The sequence below is a fragment of the Uranotaenia lowii genome, chromosome 1, assembly GCF_029784155.1.
Source record: "Uranotaenia lowii strain MFRU-FL chromosome 1, ASM2978415v1, whole genome shotgun sequence".
NCBI lineage: Eukaryota > Metazoa > Arthropoda > Insecta > Diptera > Culicidae > Uranotaenia > Uranotaenia lowii.
The window spans coordinates 785,995-810,215 of record NC_073691.1 but is presented as its reverse complement, the minus strand read 5'-3'; the positions used below and the strand labels follow the sequence as shown (position 1 = coordinate 810,215).

Genomic DNA, 24,221 nt, shown 5'->3' with positions numbered 1-24,221 from the left:
AATGAAAATCCACAAACAAATCAATTTTAACCACGGTGTTTGTTACAGTGTCATCCTAATGCAAACGCACGCATTCGAAAGCATAGAACATTAATTCTGATCGCATAAATTAACATTGAAATAATTACGCTACCACACACAGCTGGCTCAAACAACAGCTGGTGGTTATGAAAGGGATCCACAATCCACGTTCTAGTCTACGAGTTGTCCTCCTCCGAGAGGCACAGAGACCGAGAGAAAGAGCCCGATGGCCTTGGACTGTTTTGAAACATCATTATAGTTGCGATGTAATATGTATTGACCATCGAGAATGGGATTGCTGGAAACTATTATTGCCTCATTGCAAAACAAAAAGGGTACCTCTCCACCTACTGTTGTTTCAGAAGGGTGGAATTAGAATGAACAGTGGTTATACGATCCGAAGTTTCAACTACGAAAGTTGGTAAATATATTGAAAAACAGCGCGTTCTATAGATTCAAAAATGGGAAACTCGATGGACTCCAGGCCACAAGAAAGTTTTCCACAAAATAATCCCAACTAATGGAATCTCCTCTACCACAGTGCATTTGGTCTGAAAGGTTTTGTGACCGATTTCCGATTTGAGGGCACAGGCTTGCGGAACCAGTCACATCTGGATACTTTCCATATGCATCGAAATCGAAATGATCGAACAAATCGAGAAGAGGAAGCTCTACCTACCGAATGTGTACTTCCTTGGGGTATAATTTGCCGATGCAACCCATTCACTCTGGCACTGAAAAGTAATTATCATTTGTTATTTTGTCGAATGGAATGAATTTTGCTGCAGGTAAAACAGTAATTGTTACAGCGGCATTGTCGAAGTTGCGTACCCCATTGGCATTTTGAAAGCTTAATATGCAGCATCCATATTTAAATTGTTTTATCACGTTATCCCCGAGAATTTTATTAGCTGCATCCACACAACGATAAAAATTGTTTCAACATAATGTTTCGGTGGTACCTTTCATCGCTCATAGACGCTCGTTTGTTTGGGAAAGATTACGCTATCGCGACAAAAACGAGAAAAATGTACATTGTTGCTTCCATCCTCGTCACCATCATCATCATCATTACCTTGGACACTCGTTTGCGTTTCAAATTTACTGGAAGAATGATCCGTTCTTGGAAGGCAAAAAAAACTCTCCATGAAACGACTGGCAAATAAAATAGAGTGCCAAATTTTCAAAAAAAAATTCTTCCTCAATTTGTGTTCATTTCCTTTAACCCTGGAAGAATTTCTTCGAAGCTCCTTCATCCATGGGAGAACAATGGATGCTGGACTAGGTAATTCCCTGAAAAGAGTAAACTAAAACCTTAAACCCTGATGCATAAAATGGATCACAATGCTTTTATTCAGCTGATTTACATTCTTCAAAAACGTGCCTCGAATATGAACGAGAGCAAGTTCACATTAGCCTGCTACATGGATCCAGAACCTAATCTTAACAACTCACCATTGTTCCACCTAAAATCCCGCTCATCGCCTTCTATGTCTATGTCGTCGATTGGCCCTAAACATACTCTCGTCTCATATTTACCAAACGTGATCTATTTCTCTTGTCAATTTGTCCATCGAAAGAAGCCTACTGTGCTTTTGCTCAACTTTTCCGAACATTGAAATAAGCTCCAATCATATTCTACTCATGCCGAGCCTTTGCTTCTTAATTCGAAACCTGCCGTCCTTGCTTGTCGAAAGTAAACTTTTTGTCAGAGATTAGCTGCTTATCCGGAATCAGACGTTCCCAACATAATTTACAATCCACCACAACAGATCCGTTTTCTCATCGACCAAGTTTATTCCTGAATGTGTACACCGAACAAGGTAAGTAGCTGGACGCAGAGGTAGTTTTGGCCACTCGCTCGTGCGAGAAGGAACGAAAATACACCAACTACCTCTGGATCTGGATAACCTTCCGGTCAGACCGGGTCCAACTAAGATCGTAAATCAAAACTTACGCATTATAATTCACTTTCCACCATTTGCGGTAGGATTTTGGGAACGGTCTTAGCATAAATTTCTCCAGACTGGGGGCTGAACTGAGGTTTTTTTTCCCCATTCGCAAGATTTCTCGGGAGCAACACGTGCAGGATACGGTAAGTGGGAAAAGCGTTGTTTATACTTACTTTGTGCGGTAACGATTAATAAATCATTTCGAAACCGAACCGAACCTAAGAGTGATGATGGTTGTTTTGCTATAAAAATATTATGGCAACGAAATGCCCTTTCCTTTTGGAACACACACACTGCCAAATACGTTTTTCCGGTGTAGGAATAACCGAAAAAAATACTGGGAATCTTTCATGCAGATCGAGAAAACATGTAATATTTATAAATACCTATTGATTAGATAGAAAGACTCAATTAATTCGACCATCAATCGTCATATGAACCGCAGGATGAACTGAGCCTATCAATAAATCAAATGAACACTTTAACGAAATCCATTTTAAAACAGTTAGTCAGTCTCGATGAAGTTTACTAAATTTTTATTTAAGTCTAAAATTGTCTAAAGTACCTGAAAATTAGCTGAATTGATCCGCTTTGTTTATTATATGAAGTATTTGATCAAAACACTAATCTTCAAATGATTGCTTTGCTAAAAATAACAAAAGTAACAAAAATGATAAAATTTTAAAATTAACACATCTGATATTTTTTTTAGTTTTTTAAATATTTTAATTTTTTTTTTTGAAAATTCGCTTTTTTAAGAATAATGTTTTTGTTAAAGAATCCACGTAACTTCTTATATATATTAACTTTATTTCTTCTGATTTCTTGTTTTGGCATGAGTAACAACGATACCTTGAAAAAAGGTCTTTGTAGAGATTCATTATCCCCGATAAAACACTTTACACTTTTTTTTAACTGTTTGAACATGTACGTCTCGTTGGTCGAGTGGTTAGCGTGGTAAGACGGTAATCGCTGGTCCACTGAAGGCATGGGTTCGATTCCCATCTCGGTACTGGGTGTTAAATGTTAATCTTAAGTTGTCCACGTCATTTATTCAGTCTGTAAAGCCTAAATCGGCTAAGACGGTGTATGTCTTTTAATAATTTAGTTTAGCAAAAGTGTTCTTTTTAATGTATTTTAGTATGTAGCCGATGTCCGCGAGTTCGATACCAATAATTGTCCGCCAACTGCAACGTTGATATAAAGTCGCGAATGTCATAAAGATTGTAAAACGACTATTAATCGAAACAAAAAAAAAGTATGTAAAATACCATTTCTGAAATTTGTTAGTGTGGAATATACAGAGAAGTTCATAAAATGACGTGAAACAATGGGGCAAATCAAGTAACCCCAAATATGGTGAAACTTTCCGCTTATCATTCCACGTAGCAAGTTTCTCACATTTGGTTGAACGTGCACAATATAGTTTTGCACGTTTTGTTGATTCCTCGTGTTCGTTGGCGTTCGAAAACCTCTAACAAAAACCATCAAAAACTTCCCAGAACCAAAATTTACCAACAATATTAACTAATCTATTCGGAGTATTTTCCCCCGTCCAATCTATTCTGGTTCACTGGACCATAAGGGAACTTTTCTGATATGACGGCGCAGTGAGAGGTTAATTTTATGCAGCTTTATCCTAGCAAACGCATACCGCGACTAGTTAGAGTAAAACTGAGGCTTCAAAAAGCCATAACCACCAGCTAGCCTATTTGCACTGGACAGTACTCGGGCGAAAAAAACGGTACAGACATGAATGTTGAAATGGGCTTAACAATATTCACACCTCACTGGCTGACTCCACTAGTAGGCTAAAAGCAATAGCCGTGTAGGAAGTCGAAAAAGCCGATGAATTTTCCAGCGTCGATAAGCTAACCGACAGACGATTGGGAAGGTTTTGCAATTTCGCCAGCCGGAGTTGGAAAATTTATCATTCGCAGGCTAACACCAGCTAGGGATAGAAAAAAAACACAGATCAAACCAAACAAAAAACGCACTTTATGAAATTCCAAGTTGTCTAGCAGTCAATCTCAGTAGGCAATGAATGTTGAATGAAACCCATCGATTTGGTTGGCCATTGTGTGAACTTTTGAACCGCCAACTTTGATAATGGTGGGTTTTCACTTCGGGTATAGTAACAGAATTTCGATGAACGCCCTCGAAGAGTAGGTGGTTCGCTGTCGAAATTGGTTCTAGCCGCACCGTAGAGAGGCGGTTAAACCGTTTTTATGTTTATTCATATGATGCGTTTTTGTTCCGGTTTTATTTGCCTTTTCTACGGAAATTTCGGCAATATTAACTGCCATAACCAACCACTAAATTTTGAATTGGAGGGGTTTACTGTACAGTTGGATGATGCTTTGAAAGTTACCCAATGTTATGATAACATGTTTGTTGAAAATTTCATACAACTATTTTCAAATCAAATGTACTTCTTGTTTGTTATTTCCTCAATCATGTTGTCTTCTGAGAGGGTAAACAAATAAGTTTTGAAATCGTGCATTCCATGATGCTCAATTAGAAAAGTACGTCATAAAGATACACTGCCCTTAGTATCTAAATGATAAATGCCCAACCTGCTGAAGGAGTATAAAACGGCAGTTTATGGCCTGAATTAATTTTAAAGAGCAGTTTACAGTCCTGAACTTCCTGGCTGGAGTATGTTGTAGAGCGAAATAATTATGGTTTTTTAGTCTTAAATGTACAGAATATGAATTTTATGTCAACAATGACATAGATCAATTTAGTCCTAGAAAAAAGTTAAAGGTAAAAGCAGCGTCTCCAATTTTCACAGTCACAGAAAACAAAAATCTTTCAAATGAAAGGCCAAAGCTTACTACTGTACGTTTGTCTACGATGCTTTCAGTTGAAATTCGCTGGTGTTTCTAATGATGATGACGTTAATGATTTTCAAAGTGCACCTGATGATTTTCAAATAAAAATCAAAATCTTCAATTTCGAAGGAAAATGGAAATTGTATTTTTAATGTGATCTTTTATTTCAATCTAGTTTTTTTATTTGATCAAAGTTATGAAAATCAATTTTACAAGCAACCAAAAATTTAAAAAAAACAAAAATGTTTTTTGTTCATTTTGACAATTTGTTTCTTTATAAGAAATTTTCTAGACAAATATTCTAATTGTCTAATAATGATTTTCAACAAAACATGAAAATGAAAGCTAACATTTTCAAACGGATTTTTTTTCTTTCATTTGACTGTAATGCGGACCGGTCTGAATGTATTGTTCACTGTCTTTCATAGCAACCTGAAACTTGTAAATTTTCTTTTGGCAGCAAAAAAAGTAATTCGATTGTGAACTTCCACAACAGTCTAGATTCAAATAATTGAATAAAAATTGGAGACCATGGGTAAAAGTTAGAGTCGCCTTATGGGAGTTCCAGTAGGCGTTGCCTTGTAAGGACGTCGAAATTTTGGCTCCAAGAAAAAAGTTTTTCCTGAAGTAAGAAAATAGTACAATTTTTTATAGAACATCGAATCCTTTATTGTGAGCATTATTGTGGAGTGCGTTATGATGATGGAAAAATCCCGTGAATATTTCAAACAACTAAAAGATGTGAGAAGAGGCTTCAAAAGTTTTGGTTGCCAAAATTCCCAGTACCAAACAAGCATCAGCCCTGCTCCTGCCAACTAAAGACGCACGGATCGGGATCTCTGAAAAATGTATTCTCTCGCTAAAAACTTATTTGGTGAGATCCGACCTTTGAACAGATTTATACTTTAAATGCCTATATGAAGCATTTGGCAGGGAACTCACCGCTTTATTCTTTCTTGCTTTTGATCACGTTCTTCTTTTTTTTATGATTTTGATTTTTTTAATTACAGTAATACTTATCAACTGATAATCTATCCAAACCAATACCTACTATCTACATTTTTTTATTTGAAATCATTTTTTCGAGGTAAATCTTTCTCAAAAGTATTTCACACGCCGCTGTTCGTGAAGCAATGAATTTTATTCCGTAAGATAGTGGAAAAAACAACACCAAACTGATTGTGTTTTCTGTTTGGTGCGATTTGTTCGGCTAAAGTTTGAGCTGACAATTTCAATTTTGTTCCCTTTCATACCACACTACTGTGGCACAGTTGTAAATTGAGTTCTGCTCGTTTTTTTTTAAGTTTTCGGTTATAGTTTTTGAATTGAATAGTTTTTGAAATTGCATTTGCATCCCGTCAGGTTGCAATGATTATGAATATTGATAGGAGATGTTATGATTAAAAATGTTAGTCGATTTTTATTGAACTGATTGTTATCTATTATTTCTTGCGTTATTATTTTTTAATCTACCCTTTCCAGTAATTTTGATAAATCTATTTACAATTTGTGTGTTATTGCAGTCACAAGATTTTAACATCAGTGATGAAAAAAATACTTAAGTAGAAGATGAGAATTTAGTCAAGATCAGAAAAAAAGGTGACATATAAATGGCAACGCTAACCTTTCGATGGAATTCGGGTGCTTTTTCCTCTTCAAATAACGAACGTTCAAATATGGAAATCACCAGGAAGGAGGAAAAATATTCAAAACGACAGACACTTTTTTCCCTGCTTTATACATACACGTGCTGTTGTTTGTTTACCCACACCCATTGAAGTGTGCATGGGTGATCTCAAAGGTTTTGTAGAGTAAAGCTTAGTTCTTTTAGAAATGGGACAGTTACGAATGCCTGTATCTCAAAAACCATTCGTTGGAACCAAATACTTTCTATGAAGAAAAAGAAGGTAATGTTATGATCTTTCATGAAAAAATTTGAAAAAAAATATTTACCGTTTTTTGTTAAAGAAATTTCTACTTTATTCTTGGTATCTCCCATTGGCCGGCGCACACTTTTTTCGGTCATGGTATTAATCAGTTTCTGCAACTTATACTTCGTAAAATCTATATTTTAGGTGGCTTCACTCTCCTTCTTCAATTTCTGATACTTTATGGTCCAATACTTCTCTGGAAACTGGAAACTGAAAGCATTTTAGTGGATACAGTTGTTTCGAAATGAACAAATTTGATTATTTTTGACCACATTTTTGAACGTTTTTTTTTCGGTACCGGTTTTACAGCTTAAGAGCTTTGGAACTATCAAAAAATGGTTGTTTGAGGTTGGATTTCTATGAGTCATCACTAGGCAACACTTTCAGCTTATCGGAGAAAATTGTGTTGGACATTTCAGCGATCTACCCTTAGTTTTTCGTTTATTGAAAATTAAAAATGCTGATATGAGACTTGACTTCCTTGATGATCCTTAACCGTTGTTGCCGATCATGTGCTTCACTCCAATGCTTGATTTGAACTTTGTGGACATTATTGACAGTGTTTGCATACTTATCCACCACAAAAACTCAGTAATTCTTTGAATAATCAACGGTTTTGTCAGCTATCAATTTGATAATGACGAATTTTAAAGGAAACTGTGCAAAATTATTTTTTTCTTTTTCTCTTGCATCGTACATATCTCAAAAACGCGTAAATTTTAAATTTTGAAAAAAATAGGCCGAATAGTACTTTTTACAGGCAACAAAATGCTGTCAAAATTTTGAATATCCGATAACTAGTTAACGAGCTATTTGCAAATGAAAGTGTCCCATTTCTAAAAGAACTAAGCTTTAAACACATAACTCTGGAACGAAGAGCCCTCACGAAAAAAATTCCCTCTTCACATGTTTTGGGCACCCATAGAAGTCATAGTTTTTTGCAACCTATCTTATGAAGTGAAATACATTTGATGGATTTTATATTTATTTTAATGTAATTTTATAGCTTTAAAAGACCAACATTTCATCAAATTTGTTGTGGAAGTTAAAAAAAAATCGATTGTTAGCTTATCTTACTAGCAGTGTTCGGCATCGCTAATTGAAAAATTAGCGGCGCTAATTAAATCGCTATCTCATTCAAATTTAGCGATCGCTAATTGAAACCGCTAAATGAGCGGAAAAAGTTATCGCTTCAAGCCTAAAGCGCTAATCACTAATCGCTAACTGTTGATAAACAATAACGTAAACAGGATGGCAACAGCATGAATTATGGTTGCATATTAATTCGTTTGCTCAAATACTTTACAAACATAGTGCAGATTGTTTATTGTAGCCAGTCTGTTGAAAAATCTTTAACCTGATTTCACTTTTTATTCAAACTTTCAAAATTGTAATGCAAAATTCTCATGATAGGAGTGTAGGAAATAAGATGTGGGTTATGTATAAAGGAAAATATAATTAAAGAAAAATAATTATGATTGAACCGTTCGTGAACTAATCTGCATTCGTATATTTGTACGATATCAATATAAAAGATACAGAAAAGACTATTGCATAGCCCCTCGGACGTATCTTACGATTGCTTCTCGTTTCACGTGAAAAAAGTTTAAGAGAGCGAGCTGAGTAATTGAGTACGGAGATAATTGATAAAGGAGAACAGGGAGAGTGTCTAGAGTTTAAGTTGCAATGGGTAGCGTAAGAAGGAGAAAGTAGGAAAGGTTGAACCAGAGTGACAAAACATTTGAGAGTTCAGTTTATAGACATATTTCAGCGAGAAAGGAGGGCTGCGGTAATTTAGAACCGAAAAAAGAAAAGAACGGACAGGATAAGATGGCCGCCAAGCCGGTCGGTCTCGACAGTGATGTAAGTCACATTTAAACTTATATTTTCCTTTATACATAACCCACATCTTATTTCCTACAAGGAGCATTGTCAAACGTGTATCTAAAAAACTAAATGAAATAAATATGCAAATTCATTCTATGGTCTATCTTATTTTTATTTAGCCTGATTTGAAATATTTGTAAAAACTGCATTGTGAAAAGAAAATATCTCATCAACTTAAAACAAGTTGTAAAAAGCGGATTTTTTCTGCATTTATTATTCGAGACTTGCCGTGGGAGATGGTAATGTGAGATCTAAAAAAATCTTAGAAATTTGGAGAAGCTTTTGAAAATCCCTCGATTAACCTAAAAGCACATTTCAACATATCACCGCATGTGGACGACCATGCTAAAGTCATGTAAAATATTGATCAAGTAGGCCGTTTACTGTATTCTTGCAAGCAAAAAACAGTATCTAAAACTTGGCCTTCTAGCTTTGAGTTATATAAATGATGTTTAAAATAGTTTAATACTGTTTAACAATATTTATTGAATTGTTTGTCTGAGAATGTTGAGAAAAGAAGTACTTAAAGAGGAAAAAAAGTTAATCTGTATAAGGCACTTCTGCCCTGAGACCATTCGAAGTGACCATTTTCACTTGGAGCGCATATTGGTGTAAGAATGATGTCCGATGTCTCCTTTACTTGTCAAATGACAAAAAGTCTACTTCTATCACTAATAATTTGTGAATTTGAAACAAGTAAATGGAAGTTAGCGGCACCCGATCAGAAGAGCATATCAAAATAATAACTCAAACGTATCTCACCAAGATATTTACATCTGATTCAGTTATAATTAAGTACTCAAACATTTTGATTTAAAGGTTTTCCAATCTGAATTATATCTTATTCTGATTGACAGACTTGAATGGGATTGAGCTCATTTTCACTGATAAAGATTTTTTTCGGATTGTCCTAAAATAAAATGATTATATCTTATTTTGATATACGTACAACTTTTTATGAAACACGGACATCGAAGTCAACGGCCCAAACCGTACTTCAATGAGTTTCGCTCAACAGATTCATAAAATTGAATCGAATTTTAGGGAAACCAGAAATGGAGCATGGTCTATTAGCAAAAAGTGTGGGTTACTGACATTCCACTAGAAAATTTTCTCGATGCATTCTTATCTTGATAAGTTATAATTTTGATAGGATTTGTTCTGCCCAATATCAAACTATGCTATCTGAACGAGATATAATCTTGATAGGAGCATATCAAAAACTGATATAATTTAGCTATGATCGTATAGATTTTTTGATATAATTTGAGATATTTTAACATCCTACGAGTACTGAATTATAACTCATTCAGATAAAAAAAAATCAGTATCAAAATATCTCATTTTGATATAATTTTGTTTTCCCCTTCTGATCGGGCATTTAGCGGAACCAAAAAATAGCGGAACTTTTTAATTCGCTAGCTCAATCAAAATTTAGCTGCAAAATTAAACCGCTAACAAAAAGTTATCGGACTAACTAGCGATTAGCGGATTAGCGTTTTTGTGCCGACCACTGCTTACTAGCTTTATTCGGTAAGTCACGTTGCCCGATCAGAAGAGAAAAACTAAATTATATCAAGATGAGATATTATGATATTCAATTTTTTCCTATCTGGATGAGTTATAATTCAGTACTCGTAGGATGTTAAAATATCTCAAATTATATCAAAAAATCTATACGATCATAGCTAAATTATATCAGTTTTTGATATGCTCCTATCAAGATTATATCTCGTTCAGATAGCATAGTTTGATATTGGACAGAACAAATTATATCAAAATTATAACTTATCAAGATATGAGTGCTTCGAGAAAATTTTCTAGTGGAAGGTCAATAAACCACATTATTTGATAAAACCATGCCCCATTTTTGGTTTTCCAAAAATTTGATTTAATTTTATGAATCTGTTGAGCGAAACTCGTTAATGTAAGGTTTGAGCCGTTGACTTCGATGTCCGTGTTTCAGAAAAAGTTGAACGTATATCAAATAAGATATAATCATTTTATTTTAGCACAATCTGAAAAATTTTTGATCAATGAATATGAGCTCAACCCCATTCAAGTTTGTCAATCAGAATAAGATATAATTCAGATTGGAGAAACTTTAAATCGAAAATTTGGAGTACTTAATTATAACTGAATCATATGTAAATATCTTGGTGAGATACGTTTGAGTTATTATTTTGATATGCTCTCCTGATCGGGTGAATATTATCTCTTATTCTTGACTTCTGTTACCGATTTAGTCATAAATATTAGTTCAGATGAGCTGCGGTTGGTTCTCGAAGCTCACTCGAATTAGAGTTCTATTAGAAGCACCAGTTATCAAGTTATCAAGTCAGTGCTAAAACTTTTTTTTCTCTAATCCGCAGCCAGAGATGCCAACTGTCTTTCAGAAAAGTCTGGATGTCAAACTTTATTGGTGATGACCTTTTTTTTATCGCCAGATCGCAATAGTGCAGATGCTCATTACTTGATGATATAATCATCATTCATCCTATATACTATCAATGCCTGGGACCATTGTGGTTGTACCGGCAGTACAACTTTCTATGCTTAATTCCTCGATTTATATAAATTTTTGTACCATTCCTCACTTTTAAATTACTAATTCGAATCATTTCGTTCCTTTTTACCACAAAAATATTGAATTTTGTCCGTTTTGTGTTCAAATTCATAAGTCTGGAAATGTCTGAAAGAAATGTCAAGAGTCTGGAAGTCTGGAAAGCTAAAAAATGTTCGATGAAAATCCAAAAAGTCTGGAAGACCCAGATAAAACAATGAATCGATGATTGCTTGATTTTTGCTTATTTTTCAGTTATTCAAAAAACGCACGAATAAAGCATGATTTGTTTGTTCGTAGTGAACAATACACAAGACAGACGCCCGTCTTGCACGACTGAAGCAACCTGAGGTCGCAGCAGACTACACGCAATCGCTCAAAGCAGCGCTGCCGGCAGACAGCGAGCTTCGCGAAGCCTCGCTCGAGGACTGTTGGGATACCATGAAGACAGCCATCAACAGCGTTGCGGAAAATGTCATAGGGCGTCAGTGGCATCCTGACGGACAATCGCGAGGTGATCAAAAGCTGGAAGCAGCACTTCGATGACCATCTGAACAGCGCACATGCTGGAGACTTAAACGGTGGGGGTAGAGTAAGGTTGTCAGAATTTTATTTAAAAAACCTGGCAAAACCGGGCATTTGATTTCAAATCAACGATCATATATATCCGGCCGATAACCGAGCAAATTTTCTCAAAACCCAGAAATTACTAAACGAAAATCAAGAAAAAAAATTTAAATTTTTTTTTTCATCAAAACTCATCAACAGATTCTAAATCGTATTTCAGATTTCCAAAAAACCTTTAATGATACTTTTTTAATAAAACTTGCACAAAAAACTGCGTTTTGGAGGTATTTGCTGTTTTTTTGTTTGATTTGCCAAATAAAGTGAATAAATCCGGGCATCTTTTAACGAAATCCTGGCAACCGAGCCGGGCCGGACTGTTCACAAATTTTGTGTTTAATATCCGGGCAAACCCGGATAAAACCGGGCAATCTGGCAACCTTAGGGAAGAGTGTTCATTTCCCGACCATTTAAACGTTCCCGGGAATCGGGAAATCTGACGATCCTTTTCCCGGGAATTCCCGGGATCCCGGGAAAAATTGAAAATGAAGCTTGCAACATGAAGATCTTTACCATCTACTGCCTACGAATCCTTATCGATATGGTATTTTTGAATTTTAGGTAGTGAAATTGCAAAACTTTTCAAACTTTTTTAATGCCTAAAAAATTCAATAAGCAAACCCAAGACCCAAAAACTATGTACTTTAACCGACAAACTGGTCTTATTTTAGCTGCAAAAATTTGAAATAATAGAGAAAGATGTTTCACTATCGATAGAAGTTAGTTAGATATAGACTTCAGATTATTCATAAAATATCGTAAATTTTCAGATAACTATCCATTTGTTTCACTATATTTCATTTCTTTGCTAATGATTTTGCTACTGTCAACAGTATCCGAATCGAAAGTTCTAAATGAAAATTTTTGCAAAATCGAACATTCAGATTCTTTCCGTAGCGTTTCATTATTGAAATTGTTTGGTTTTATAGATTCTTTGTCGTTTTTCACTTTTACACTAAGTTTTCGATCGGAAAACATGTTTAATCAATTTCAATGTATTAACTAGATTGAAAAAAAAAATATTTAAGACTAAGTCATCCGGGTAGAACTTGTCTGTGGTAGAACTATCATTTTCCTTGCTCAATCTGATTCATTTTTCCAATTTAGATCGTGTAATTTCTCAGTAATTTAGCACTTTTTATTGGCTTCGGGAATTCCCGGGATGTTTTAAGAGTTTCCCGGGATTCGGGAATTCCCGAAAACTGCATTGCCGGCGTAGCCAACGACGTAGAAGAGCCGTTCCCAACGATGAATGAAGTTAAGGAAACCATTCGCCAGCTTAATAGCAACAAATCGGCTGGGAAGGATGACATCGCAGTTGAACTCATCAAAATGGGCCCGGACAAAATGGCCGATTGCCTACACCGGTTGATAGTCCGGATCTGGGACACAGAACAGCTCCGAAGGAGTTCTCATCTACAAGAAGGGCGACAAATTGGACTGTGAGAACTATACGAACTACCGAGCGATCACTGTCTTCAATGCTGCCTATAAAGTGCTGTCCCGAATGCTACTCCTTCACATTACGGTAAATCCTCCAAAAATGCCATTAGCACCATGTCCCAACACACCAATCTTCAAATTCCCCATTTTTATTGGCATTCATATACCAAGTACGGGAGTCTCCTCCAAAGAGATGGAGAGCTTCCCGCTGGAGATATCTGGTACTGAACTCTTCTGCCTCTGCCATGAATTCCACTTCTTCAATAAATTTGTTCAACCTACGTCCTTCTTCCTTTCCATCGTATCTGAACTTTCACTCTACAACTGACCGCGGTCGCCTCTTCCGGTTCCAATTTCCCCATCGGAGTGCTCGCTGTCCTCTTCTTCATCCTTAAGCCGCTTTATTTACGACGTGCTGGTAGTTCCTGTTCCTTCTTCCTATCTTCCTTTTTTGTTTCTTCTTACCATTGATCCTTCCGAGACTTTGCCGTCAGCTGTAGTGCCTCAAACTTAAACCTCACTCATTTTTTTAGTTTTGCTAATTTTTGAGTAACAATTTCAAGTTCTGAACTAACCTCATGAGAATTGTATAAATTTGTAACAGAAAACTCATTATTTTCGTGTTGCAAACTTAAAATATTTCTCCCGTTGACTATTGGAATTCCTCGAATCATCAACTCGTACACCAGTTCGTCGTCGATCAAGTGATCAATTTTCATTTCCCAGTAAAACGAATCCATTTCGCTCATCTTGTTAAAAGATGATTAAATGAAAACGACGCAAAGATGACGAATAAACACTTTAAACAAACCGAAAAATTAACTTCTGCAAATCATCAATTAAAATAAAGCTGTTTTACGGACTGCCTTTTATTTTGCATCCAGGACCTTTAAAAACCATAAAATTGTAAATTGTCCTTACTTATCCAAACACGTCCAACTCTCGTAGCAGTTCTCGTAGCCAATCTCCCACCCCAAAAGCTCAAATCACATGAAATGAAATCCCTTCTTCAAAATCAATAATATTCAAGTGTCATTCAAGTGTAGTGTAAGCGTTGGCGTTTGGACTTTACAGATTTAGAAAAATCTTCGATTTTTTTTGTATACTAAACGTGTTCTGCAGTTACCTTTTGCGAACTAATAGTTGGGCGCCAAAATATGGGAGAGGCGGGTAATATGCGCATATTAAGGAAAACACTCATTTTCTCCCATATTCCGATAGATAGGAGCCTGAAAACTATATGCACATGAGCGGACATCTGTTTTCTATACGTAAGAGCAATTTTTCTGTTAAAATCTCTTACAGTTTTTGTGAAAATAATTTTATAATAAAAGAAGTCAAAATAGCCGATTTCCGAAACCGGCGGGCTAAATGCGCATATTTATGTTTTAAGCTATATTTCATTTACACTCGCAATATTTTGAAATTATTTAATTGAAAATGGTAGAAACGGATGTTAGGCATACGTCAAGGCTGAAATTTTGGTGAAATTTTTTACATCACTCATTCTTTGCATGAAACATAGTTAAGTATGCCATATGGCCATATTTCATGGTAATATTTTGTTCATATTATATTTTTATCGGATCAGTATGAAGTTCTTCTTTTTTCGCTGAAAGGTCGTGATTTGAGCGTAGATTTAATGTTTAAATGATAGGAAGTAAAAAATTTATAAGAATAATCTATTTTTCTTGATATAGGCATTTAACCTGCCTTGATATGGGCATTCAGAACTTATCTCGTATTCCAATATCTTATCATCTACAACTTTGCCAAAAGCTTCAATTTGTTGAATTTCCGATTTCCAGATGAATAAGAAAGAAAAACCATTAAAATTTTTGTTTACAGAATCTGTACGCACGATAATTAAAATTCAATATATTATATCAAAACTGACAAAAATCTTGTTTGAATTTTTAAATTTTTTCGACTTTATATAACAATTTAATTTTTTCATGCCATGTGTTAAAAGCGTACTACCCTCAAACTGCATTGATTAGATATGATGAATCTCTAGCCATATCGTCAATCGGCTGTATGCGCATATTACCTAACATGCGCATTTAGGAACACTTCCCCCTACTCTCATTCATTTTTACTTCAACTTGACTTCAATCTCAGAAATAAATGACCCCTGGAGCTGAGCCTTAGGGTCTGCCTGCTGACTGGGTAAGTGGGAGGACTGCACGGACTTTTGGAGGTTCACCTTGCTAAATTCAGCTATTGTATTTAATGTATGAATGGAATTGAATAATAATGGCTATGTTGGAAAATATTGGAGAATTTATTGAAAATAGAGAAAAAAAAAATCAGAACTAATTCGATTTTCTTATGTTTATTGTTCAATATATGGGATGTTGATGGTTGATCATCTTTATCGATGCTCTGCCGTGCGCAATGGAAAATTGTCATGAAACTATGGGGTGGTTATGACCAGGCCAGTAATAATTGTTGGACCTGTTCGCGTGGATTTTCGGCTCATAAGGCGCTTCTCTCTAAGACGGTCCCGATTGGCCAAGCCGAGAGAGGCCCTCCTTTATAATTAGGACCTATTTCAGCCCGAGGGCATCCTCCTTAATGTTTATGGCCTGCAGACCAGAGGATGTAGATGATCATTTTCGAGTTAGACGTAACAACCCTAGAGTTCGTTAGGCCGTAAAAGTGTGATCGGTGACTTTTATAATCAAGATATAAGGTCCTGTAGACAGACAAAATTAAGATTTAGCAACGACGTCGAATTTTGTTAAATTTCCCCTTCACTCCATGTGGTTTTAGCAACTTCTTCTGAAACTCACAACTCCATTATAACGTTTTATCACACTCGCCGCTTAGTTTCAAATGGCTGAGTGAAGCAATTTAACTCGCCAGATTCAAATTCAAAATGGAAATGTTGCTGATGCATGATTGAACAAGTTCCACACCCATGTTCCACACTTTTCTTTATTCGGAAAATTTTCTTTAGTTTCACGTGTGATTTCTGTAAAATGTAATAACAATTTTTGATCCGGGTATCCCGGGTATCAATACAATTAGCCAAGCCAAACTAATAACAATTTTTAACGAACTAACTGACAACAATTTAGCAATATGATCATTCACATAATGGTTTAAACGACATCAACAAAAACAACGAATATTTTGTAACGAACGGTTACACATTCTGGCACCGGAGTGTACAGAATGCATTTTGTTTTCTGTTCGTTTCCTTTCATATGTTGGTCGATAAACTTTCATAATTAATCTCTTTGATTAAATTTTCATCATGAGTTTCTTTCAGAACAACAGAAAAGCAGAATTGAGCAACGACTGATTTAAAGAAAACTGCATCAGAGCGAAAATATTACTGCGTGGAAAATATTTGCATAGGAGTCAAAATGGGTGCCATTTTTGCAATATAAATTCTGAAACTTTTAAGACCTCAGGACCTGAGAAATTCAAAATTACTCTAAATTTACTCAATCTCATGTACTTACATAACATTGATGAGAGATCGTAGATTTCGTAGATTAGGAGCTTCGACCACATCCAGACAACAAGAAATTTTCCCGTTTATGAGAAAATAAATGCAAATGAATAGACAAAATATAAACAATCGAATGCATTGAGTGGAAAACTGCCCGTTTCTATTAAGTCGAAAAGAACAACGCACCGTATTAAAAGAGAGCAAAGTTAAGAACCAAGCGCCGAATAGCTAGCAGCACCCAAAATTATTTTATACGACAGATCTGTTGTTGTTTGCTGGCGGAAAAATTACATTTTTCGCCTAGAATACTTAATAGCAGAAGTGTGTGTGTATACCGTAAAAGCGAAACAATCAGCTATTCTCGAACGGTCTCTTCAACGGTAATGGAAAAGCGCTGTCATATGCAAATTTGAGCTTTCTTCTTTGCTGCTTCCTACCAAACCAAATCGAATCTTCTCCTACTACATAGGTCGCGAGGAAATCAGCCAGCTAGTTAATAGGTTTTATTTTTCGCACCAAAAAAAGTCGGCGAATGAAAGACAACGGATGGGAATTTGCAAATGGCTTCACGAGGCAAAACAAAGTCGTAGGGAGGGAATACGATAAACAATCGGAAACAGCAAAACGTAATATTAAAAACTGAAGTGAGAAGGAAGCTTTATATTTATAATATTATGGCTTGAAGCCAAGTCTTCGCAGCATTGCACAGTTTTCAATCTTTTCATCAAGCTTTCAGATATGAAATAAAATTTGGTATCCCACCTTTTTAAAACCAAAGATCAATTGAAGTCCCCAAAATTTGGATTCCGGAACATAACTCTGTCATCCAATCACAAAAAAAAAGGAGTGATATCCTTGCTTACAGAAACAAAACACTTAAATCAACTTTTCATCATTATTGATTATCAGCTCTCGGTAATGTATATATAGGGTATAATTTTAACATATTTTCTTTGCTTGCTATATTTTCTTTGGGATAATTTTAGTCAATTTTATGTCTTGTATATATATAATTTGTATGTTTCACGCACTTTCATGTTTTTAAAGTGGATTCTTCTCATCCATGTATTCAACTATGTTCTTTTTTAAACTTTATTTGATACAAGCATTAAGTTGTATGTTTATTATTTTTTTTTTTTAATTAAGACAGTTCAAACAAGGAATTTTATTTTTAGTTCGATTAGTCTAGTCGGACTTTATCCGTCGTGTGTGTGGTTCCAATGTTGCAAGGGTTAAACAGCTTCAGAGTGTATTTTCATATCGTCGATTCTAGTGACTACTATCAGTTAGAATTTATCCTAGATCTTTATCTGGTTACAATCGTTTACACCTAGTTAATATTTTTCACATTATTTGGTAAGCTACCTGTTGTGGTTTCACTGTACGCGTTACACGAATTTAATTTTATTTATGCTAGTTGAAGATCTTCTCTTAGTTTTTTTTTTCACAATCCATATTCTGGTAAATTTTGGTAATACATGTACAACTTTTTATGCTAGATTTCAAGTTTTTCATATGTCAAACTACATATACTTCAATGAACTGGTCATTTCAGCGGGAAACGGATATTTGTGTTTTGCTTCAGCTGAACTTATCTGTTTTTTCTTGGTGCATTCGATTCTGAAAAAAAATTAAAATGGAGTTTTAATTGCGAAACTAAATTTTCTATTTACTTTAATGTCAATGCCTATTATAAAACTTATTATTTCTGTAACGTGAATGAAAAATCATAATTAAGAAAATGTTGTACAATCAAATTTGAGTGACCTCAAATACATTCCTCATAAAATATTCTCTTCTATCTTCGTTAAAAATGAATGCCATACAGTAACAACTCGGTTAAATTTCACGCAAAATGTATATGAGCTCGCATTTGCTATTGTTTTTTTTAAGTAGATTTCATGGACAAAGCGCCTCAACGAATATGCATCGCTATAGATGTTCAGTTTATTTTTAACGTAAAATCTACATATTTTTATGAGTTTTCTAAGCCGATATTGCTATCTGTTATTGCCTTAGCAGTAAAGCGATGACAACTGGCTTGCTTGGATTTGATGGGTTTTTTTAGACGATTTCAAAATTGCGCCTTCCGAGTGTTTTATAGATAAATTGAATCAGGAACATAAGTAAAATGGAAATTGTTGATATGTGTGACAATAAAGCATTTATCGTTTGAAAGTGTTGAAGAAAATTACAATCATCTGCATTTAAAAGTCAATGATGATTGTGTAACAAATTAAAGTCGATGATTAGAAATAAGAGACAAACAAAACTTTTTTAGTACACTTATTCATTTTTTACAAACCTTACACTTTGGAATTATTAAAACAAAAACACGTTTTATCTTACAGCAACAGTATATGACATAAGGAATTTAATACTTTTTGTGAGTTGGTTTTGTCATTTTTATCCTTCAACAATTATTATTTTTACTTTTATTGTCAAATAAACATTAGTTAGCAACATCTACAATATATAACTGAACGTTTCGCTACAATTTATTTTTTCTGCCTTGAAAGTATTTGTAACTACGGCTTCATTTATATCTATAAGCTGCACCATTATGAAATCATTCTTTTTGCTTGATTGATAAATTACAGCTACGAGTTGATTCGCTATTCAAATCGTACTATTTTGAACAACTTGAACTAAATCAAAGAAAATTCAAAACGTTTAAAAACCAAAAAAACGTTATGAAGAACTATCTTATTGCTTAAGAGCATGCCTTGTTAGCCTAGGACAGTTGATTTAGTTTGAATCCGAATCCGAATCGCTCGGAGCAATTGGCGTAGTAGCCATAGGTTGTTCTTCCTGTATAGGTTGCTTGGTAACTGTAGTTGCCGCCAAATATGCATTCACCGTATCAGCTGTTGTATGTTCAATGCCAACTCTGTGAAAAAGAAAGAAAAACATTGGCTTGAGTTGTTGAAAAACCAACTTTTTAGAGTTTCGAGCCTACCTATACTCATGTCTCGCCAAATAGCGGACATATTTTTCCGGTGGTTCATCGCTGTCCGATTCCTGCACGCTAATGGAACGAACTGTCGTGTGCGAAACCTGTGTTGCGGGCATGGTAAATTCTACATAGGCGTACGGTGCCAGCTGTTCCGGAATCTGATCGAAACTTGTTAGCGCCATCCGGCAAACTAGCTGATGGGTTGTGTAGGCTCCCTGACCTTCTTTCGGCAGCCGGGGACAACGCCATACGATGGCCCTGTGATGATGTTCGTATTTCGCTTGACCCGAAGTAACCTCAATCAACGATTCCTGCAGCGTTTCCATGGTACCAAGAATACGCTCTATTCCTTTGATTTTTCCGGTCCGGCGATGAGCTGACTTTACAGATCCGTATCTAAAACGTAGAGTGAGATATATTTAAGTAACAAAACAGTAGAAATTTTGATTAATTTTCATCAATACCTAAAATGTTTCTCGACTCTGAACAAATATATCCAACATTCTGGAATGGGAAAACGGATCGACACATCTTCACAAGGAATTTGACCAAGTTTTCTAGAGGCAAATCCTGGAACCAACACATCCGCACGCAACTCTACTTTGTTACCAATCACATGCCAGGTTGCCTTCAGCTGTAGTGGAAGTTCCCGATTTTTCGGTGGCCGCACTCGGAAACGCATCAATTCGATGTAGCACGCGTCTGGTGGTTTGAATTTGATCGTTCTACTGCGCTCATACTCGTCTTGCTGAACGCATCCATGAAATTCAACGCCCTCTAACCGAATCCACTCTTCCGTTACCACTGGAATAATATCATGACGGCCGACCACTTCCTTACCTTGGCGCCACAGGTCATTGACTCCCAGTTCAATGTCGGGCATTCCTAAAAAAACAAATCTCGATTAAAAATTGAAAAAAAAACTTTTTAAACTTATCCACTCACCAGACATAAAAGCCAAGAAGTACAATCTGACCCGTGCAATTTGTTTTTCCACGTGACCTTCGGCATCTTGCTCAACGTACAGTTCATCAACAGCAGTAACCTGCACTTCCTCAGATTTGTAAGTAAGCGCTCGATCACGATGCACATTCATCTTGAACAAAGCTTCTTCAATACACACGGAAAACTGCTTCATGTCTTCATAGTTCATCGATCCGAGTTTGAAAAGCTGGGAAATTTGCGGTGCATGTTCAACGGGAAGACCCAACTTCTTCAAATCACTTCCAAGCTCTTTAACGCCTTGATAATCACCCTGGATAGCATACGCGGCAAACTGGCTAAGCTTGTTTGTTAAGCGTTCGGCTTTGGTTACCTGACCGGGTCGAACACCGGGTCGTTCTTTGTAAAACACATACTGAAGTTTAATAGTAAATATCTTGCCGAAATTATCATACTGCTGCCCACTGATTTCCGACACCGAATAGCACGCTTGCAGTGGCAGTTCCTGGAATGGATCCTTGTCTTTTTGAGCGTTGAACAGCTGCAGCACCGGATTGTCACCCTGGAACACCAGCCGGATGAATATTTTCTTCCAAAACCGCTGCCCAGTGATTTTCTTCTTATTCGGTTGACGTAGCTGCATCTCCCAACCCTCGCCATGGTAAGTAATGCGTGGAAAGTCTTCCAAAGGCTGAGAAACGTCTTCATCGAACAGCGGAGTAGGCGGTGTTTCTTGCGAATCGGTGCGTTGTAATTGTGGCGTTGCTATGGATACAATCAGGTAGTAAATGGAACAAGAGATAGTTAGCTATCCAAAACACCAGTACAATATGAAGCATATCATTAATTATCACTAGCGATCACGGTGTACAATATAATAAGGTGATATCTTCCCGATAATGTCGTCATTACTATCCATCTAGTGATCCTCGGTGTATGTAGCGTTATCCTACGCACGCAAAACTTTTTGCCTGGCATGCTATAGGCAGATAGTAATGACGTCACTAGTTTGCATTCAAACGAGTTGTTTACTCGTATTAGTAGCCTACCTTATATACTTATACCGTGACTAGCGATATTGATAATTGGCCGACGTTCAACCGAACCTACAGCCATAAAGTTTCTTTCATTATTTTCTTTACATTTTCACTAGTTATGTGAGGACCAACAAAGTGGTTAAAAACCAGCTGACAGTTCGAAAACAAAAACAATTTAAAAAATAATAATCAAGCTGACCACCACTTTACCTTCCTACTTACCATCGGGAAGTGCTGCCAGCGTAGCTTCACCCGAAGTGTCGAATGGGTTGACCCGCGGCGAAGAGTCTCCTGAATATATTGATGCCGTTTGGGGGCTCTTGGGTGGCGGTGGTGCTAGGGCTGGTGCCAATCCTACCTCATGGCCATCCTTCGGTCGTATTACCACATTAAACTGATTACCCTCGTCCGAGTCTCGTGAATGTGATCTGGCGAACGGTGTTCCCTGTAAATAAAATTTCGCTTTAGCAATGTATCAAGTTGTGACTTCCACAAAAATCATACCTCTGGTGCTGGCGGAGCTTGCATCGAAAGGAATGGATCATCGAAACCTTCATCATTACCAAATCCATCTCCACCGTCGAATCCAATTCCACCGGTGATATCCGACGAACCCCATGCATCGTTGCCGCCTGCCACTCCGACACTTCCAAACGCATCACCACCACTTCCGAGATCCGTATCCAAAAATATGTTCCCGCTTGCACTGGCACTTATCTTATTCTGTACACCCTCGAACTTGGCAGCAAATGAATCAAACGCATCCGGTTCCCTTGGTTGAACAAAGTTATCCAGTGGATCTGGCACCACTGTCGTTGTGGTCACTGCTGGATTATTATTGGTAGCATTACCGAACACTTCATTTGTGTAGTCCATTGCATTGGACACCACTTGTGTTTGCGGAGCATACACGTCATCCTCCTCAAGTGCGAAAGGATTTACAGCCTCTGAGGTCGAGTATGTCTGCGCAACTGTGGTCTCCGGTTCAGCATAGAAAAGTTGAGACGCAACTGTTGATACAGCTGGAGCGAGCTCTTCTGCATCGTTATACAATTCCATACCAGAAGGTTCTTCGACAGGTGGTTCATAAACTGGTTCAGCATCATTCTCCGTCATGATATCTTCAGTCTTTTCGATGGCTGGTATGTTAACAATACTACCCGAAACCGAGCTAGGAATATTTCCTGAAGTCACATTCGAACCCGTGGGGCTGAAATCGGATGATGCTTCCGAACGCATCGTGACCATTTCGTCTGACACTGGGGCTGCGTCGAGAACTATTTCAGGTTGCTGATGCGGTTCTTCGATTGGTGGTTCTTCTTCCATTTGAATTTCTGTGGGTTCTGCTTCCACTGCTTGTGGGATCTGGGTCTGTACCAAATTTTCCGATAGATTCGGGACAAAACTTTCAGCTGGTTGTTCCGATGAGCCACCAAATATGTCATCGAAATCTCCGCTTAGCAAATCGGTTGGTTTGGGTTCAACAGGCGCTGCCGCTGATGGTGGTGTGGAGAATAGAGATAGAATATCTTCTTTCGTTTTTGGTGCCGGTGGCTTTGGAGGTGCGGTTTTTGCTTGTGTAGCGGTACCGAAAAGATCGAACAGGTCTGCGTCTTGTTGAGGAGGTTGCGCATGGTTTGGTGCTGCGGGTATAGCTGGTTGAGATGCTGATGATGGAGACGAGGCTTGCGAACTTCGTGGTGGTGCTGGACGAGGTGGAGGTGGTTTTGGACGAGGAGGCTTTTGAACTTCTGGCTTTGAAGCGGGAACAGTCGGAACTGCGGCGATCTGTTCCGCGAATGGATTATCCGTGGTGCCAAATATATCATCCTGTAATAGTTGCTTCGGTTGATCGCCAATGGCCAACAGATCACCAAACTCCGGTGTCGGACTTGGGGAATGCAAATCCCTCATGGACACCGGACTAGGCGTTCTGGTAGCGGGGATCTTTTGCAACAGATTTGTGCTTGTTTGGTCGAGTTGATTAGCAATCGAACTGATCAGTTGTTGGGTCGCGTGAGATGGTGGCGGCACAGGACGCGGTGGTGGCATCTTTCCATTAGTGGCTACTTTAGCGGCTGCTGATCGAAGCTCATCTTCACTGGAATATGCATTCATCAAATTATCGTCCATCAAGTTGCTATTGGTGTGCGGTCCAAGTTGCAAATCTGTTGGTTTTGGAATGATTAAATCATCGTCTTCGTTAATTGTTGTATCGAAAAAATTCGCAGTTCCTGCACCAACACTGCTCTGAGTCATGATAGCATCACTAACGCCGAATATCTCCGCACCTGTTGTAGCCACTGGTGGCGCCATAACTGTGTTGATCTCCGCTGTTCCGAACAAGTGATTTGTAGTCGGCATTTCTTCTTCCGCCTCACAACCATAGTCCGCAAACGGGTTGACAGCCTGCGACGCTAAGAACGGATTATCATCAACTCCCATCCCATCTCCAGCATCGTCTTGTGCGTCATCACCGAACAAAAATGGATTAGATACTGGTTCCAATCCACCCATCGGTTCATCGTCCATCAAGAAGGGATTCGCCATTTTAAGGTTTGTTTCTTA

At 37.1% G+C, this 24,221-nt stretch overlaps 1 protein-coding gene across 1 annotated transcript; it reads right to left on the bottom strand.

Annotated features, from left to right (window-relative positions):
- Positions 1 to 17,599: 17,599 nt before the first annotated feature.
- Positions 17,600 to 24,203, bottom strand: LOC129738500 (protein stoned-B). The gene is made up of 6 exons (XM_055729720.1): positions 22,158 to 24,203; positions 21,876 to 22,098; positions 20,620 to 21,381; positions 20,139 to 20,559; positions 19,678 to 20,070; positions 17,600 to 19,608 (listed from the first exon to the last, which is right to left on the bottom strand). Exons 1-6 carry the CDS (start codon positions 24,201 to 24,203, stop codon positions 19,467 to 19,469), a joined length of 3,987 nt encoding a protein of 1,328 aa, XP_055585695.1. The 3' UTR covers positions 17,600 to 19,466.
- Between the last annotated feature and the right edge of the window lie 18 nt (positions 24,204 to 24,221).

Coding starts and splice junctions, on each gene's coding strand:
- LOC129738500 (XM_055729720.1), bottom strand. CDS start 24,203: ATGGCGAATCCCTTCTTGATGGACGATGAACCGATGGGTGGATTGGAA. Junction 21,382..21,875: donor GCTGGCAGCACTTCCCGATG/GTAAGTAGGAAG, acceptor TTGTATCCATAG/CAACGCCACAATTACAACGC. Junction 20,560..20,619: donor CTTCTTGGCTTTTATGTCTG/GTGAGTGGATAA, acceptor TTGTTTTTTTAG/GAATGCCCGACATTGAACTG.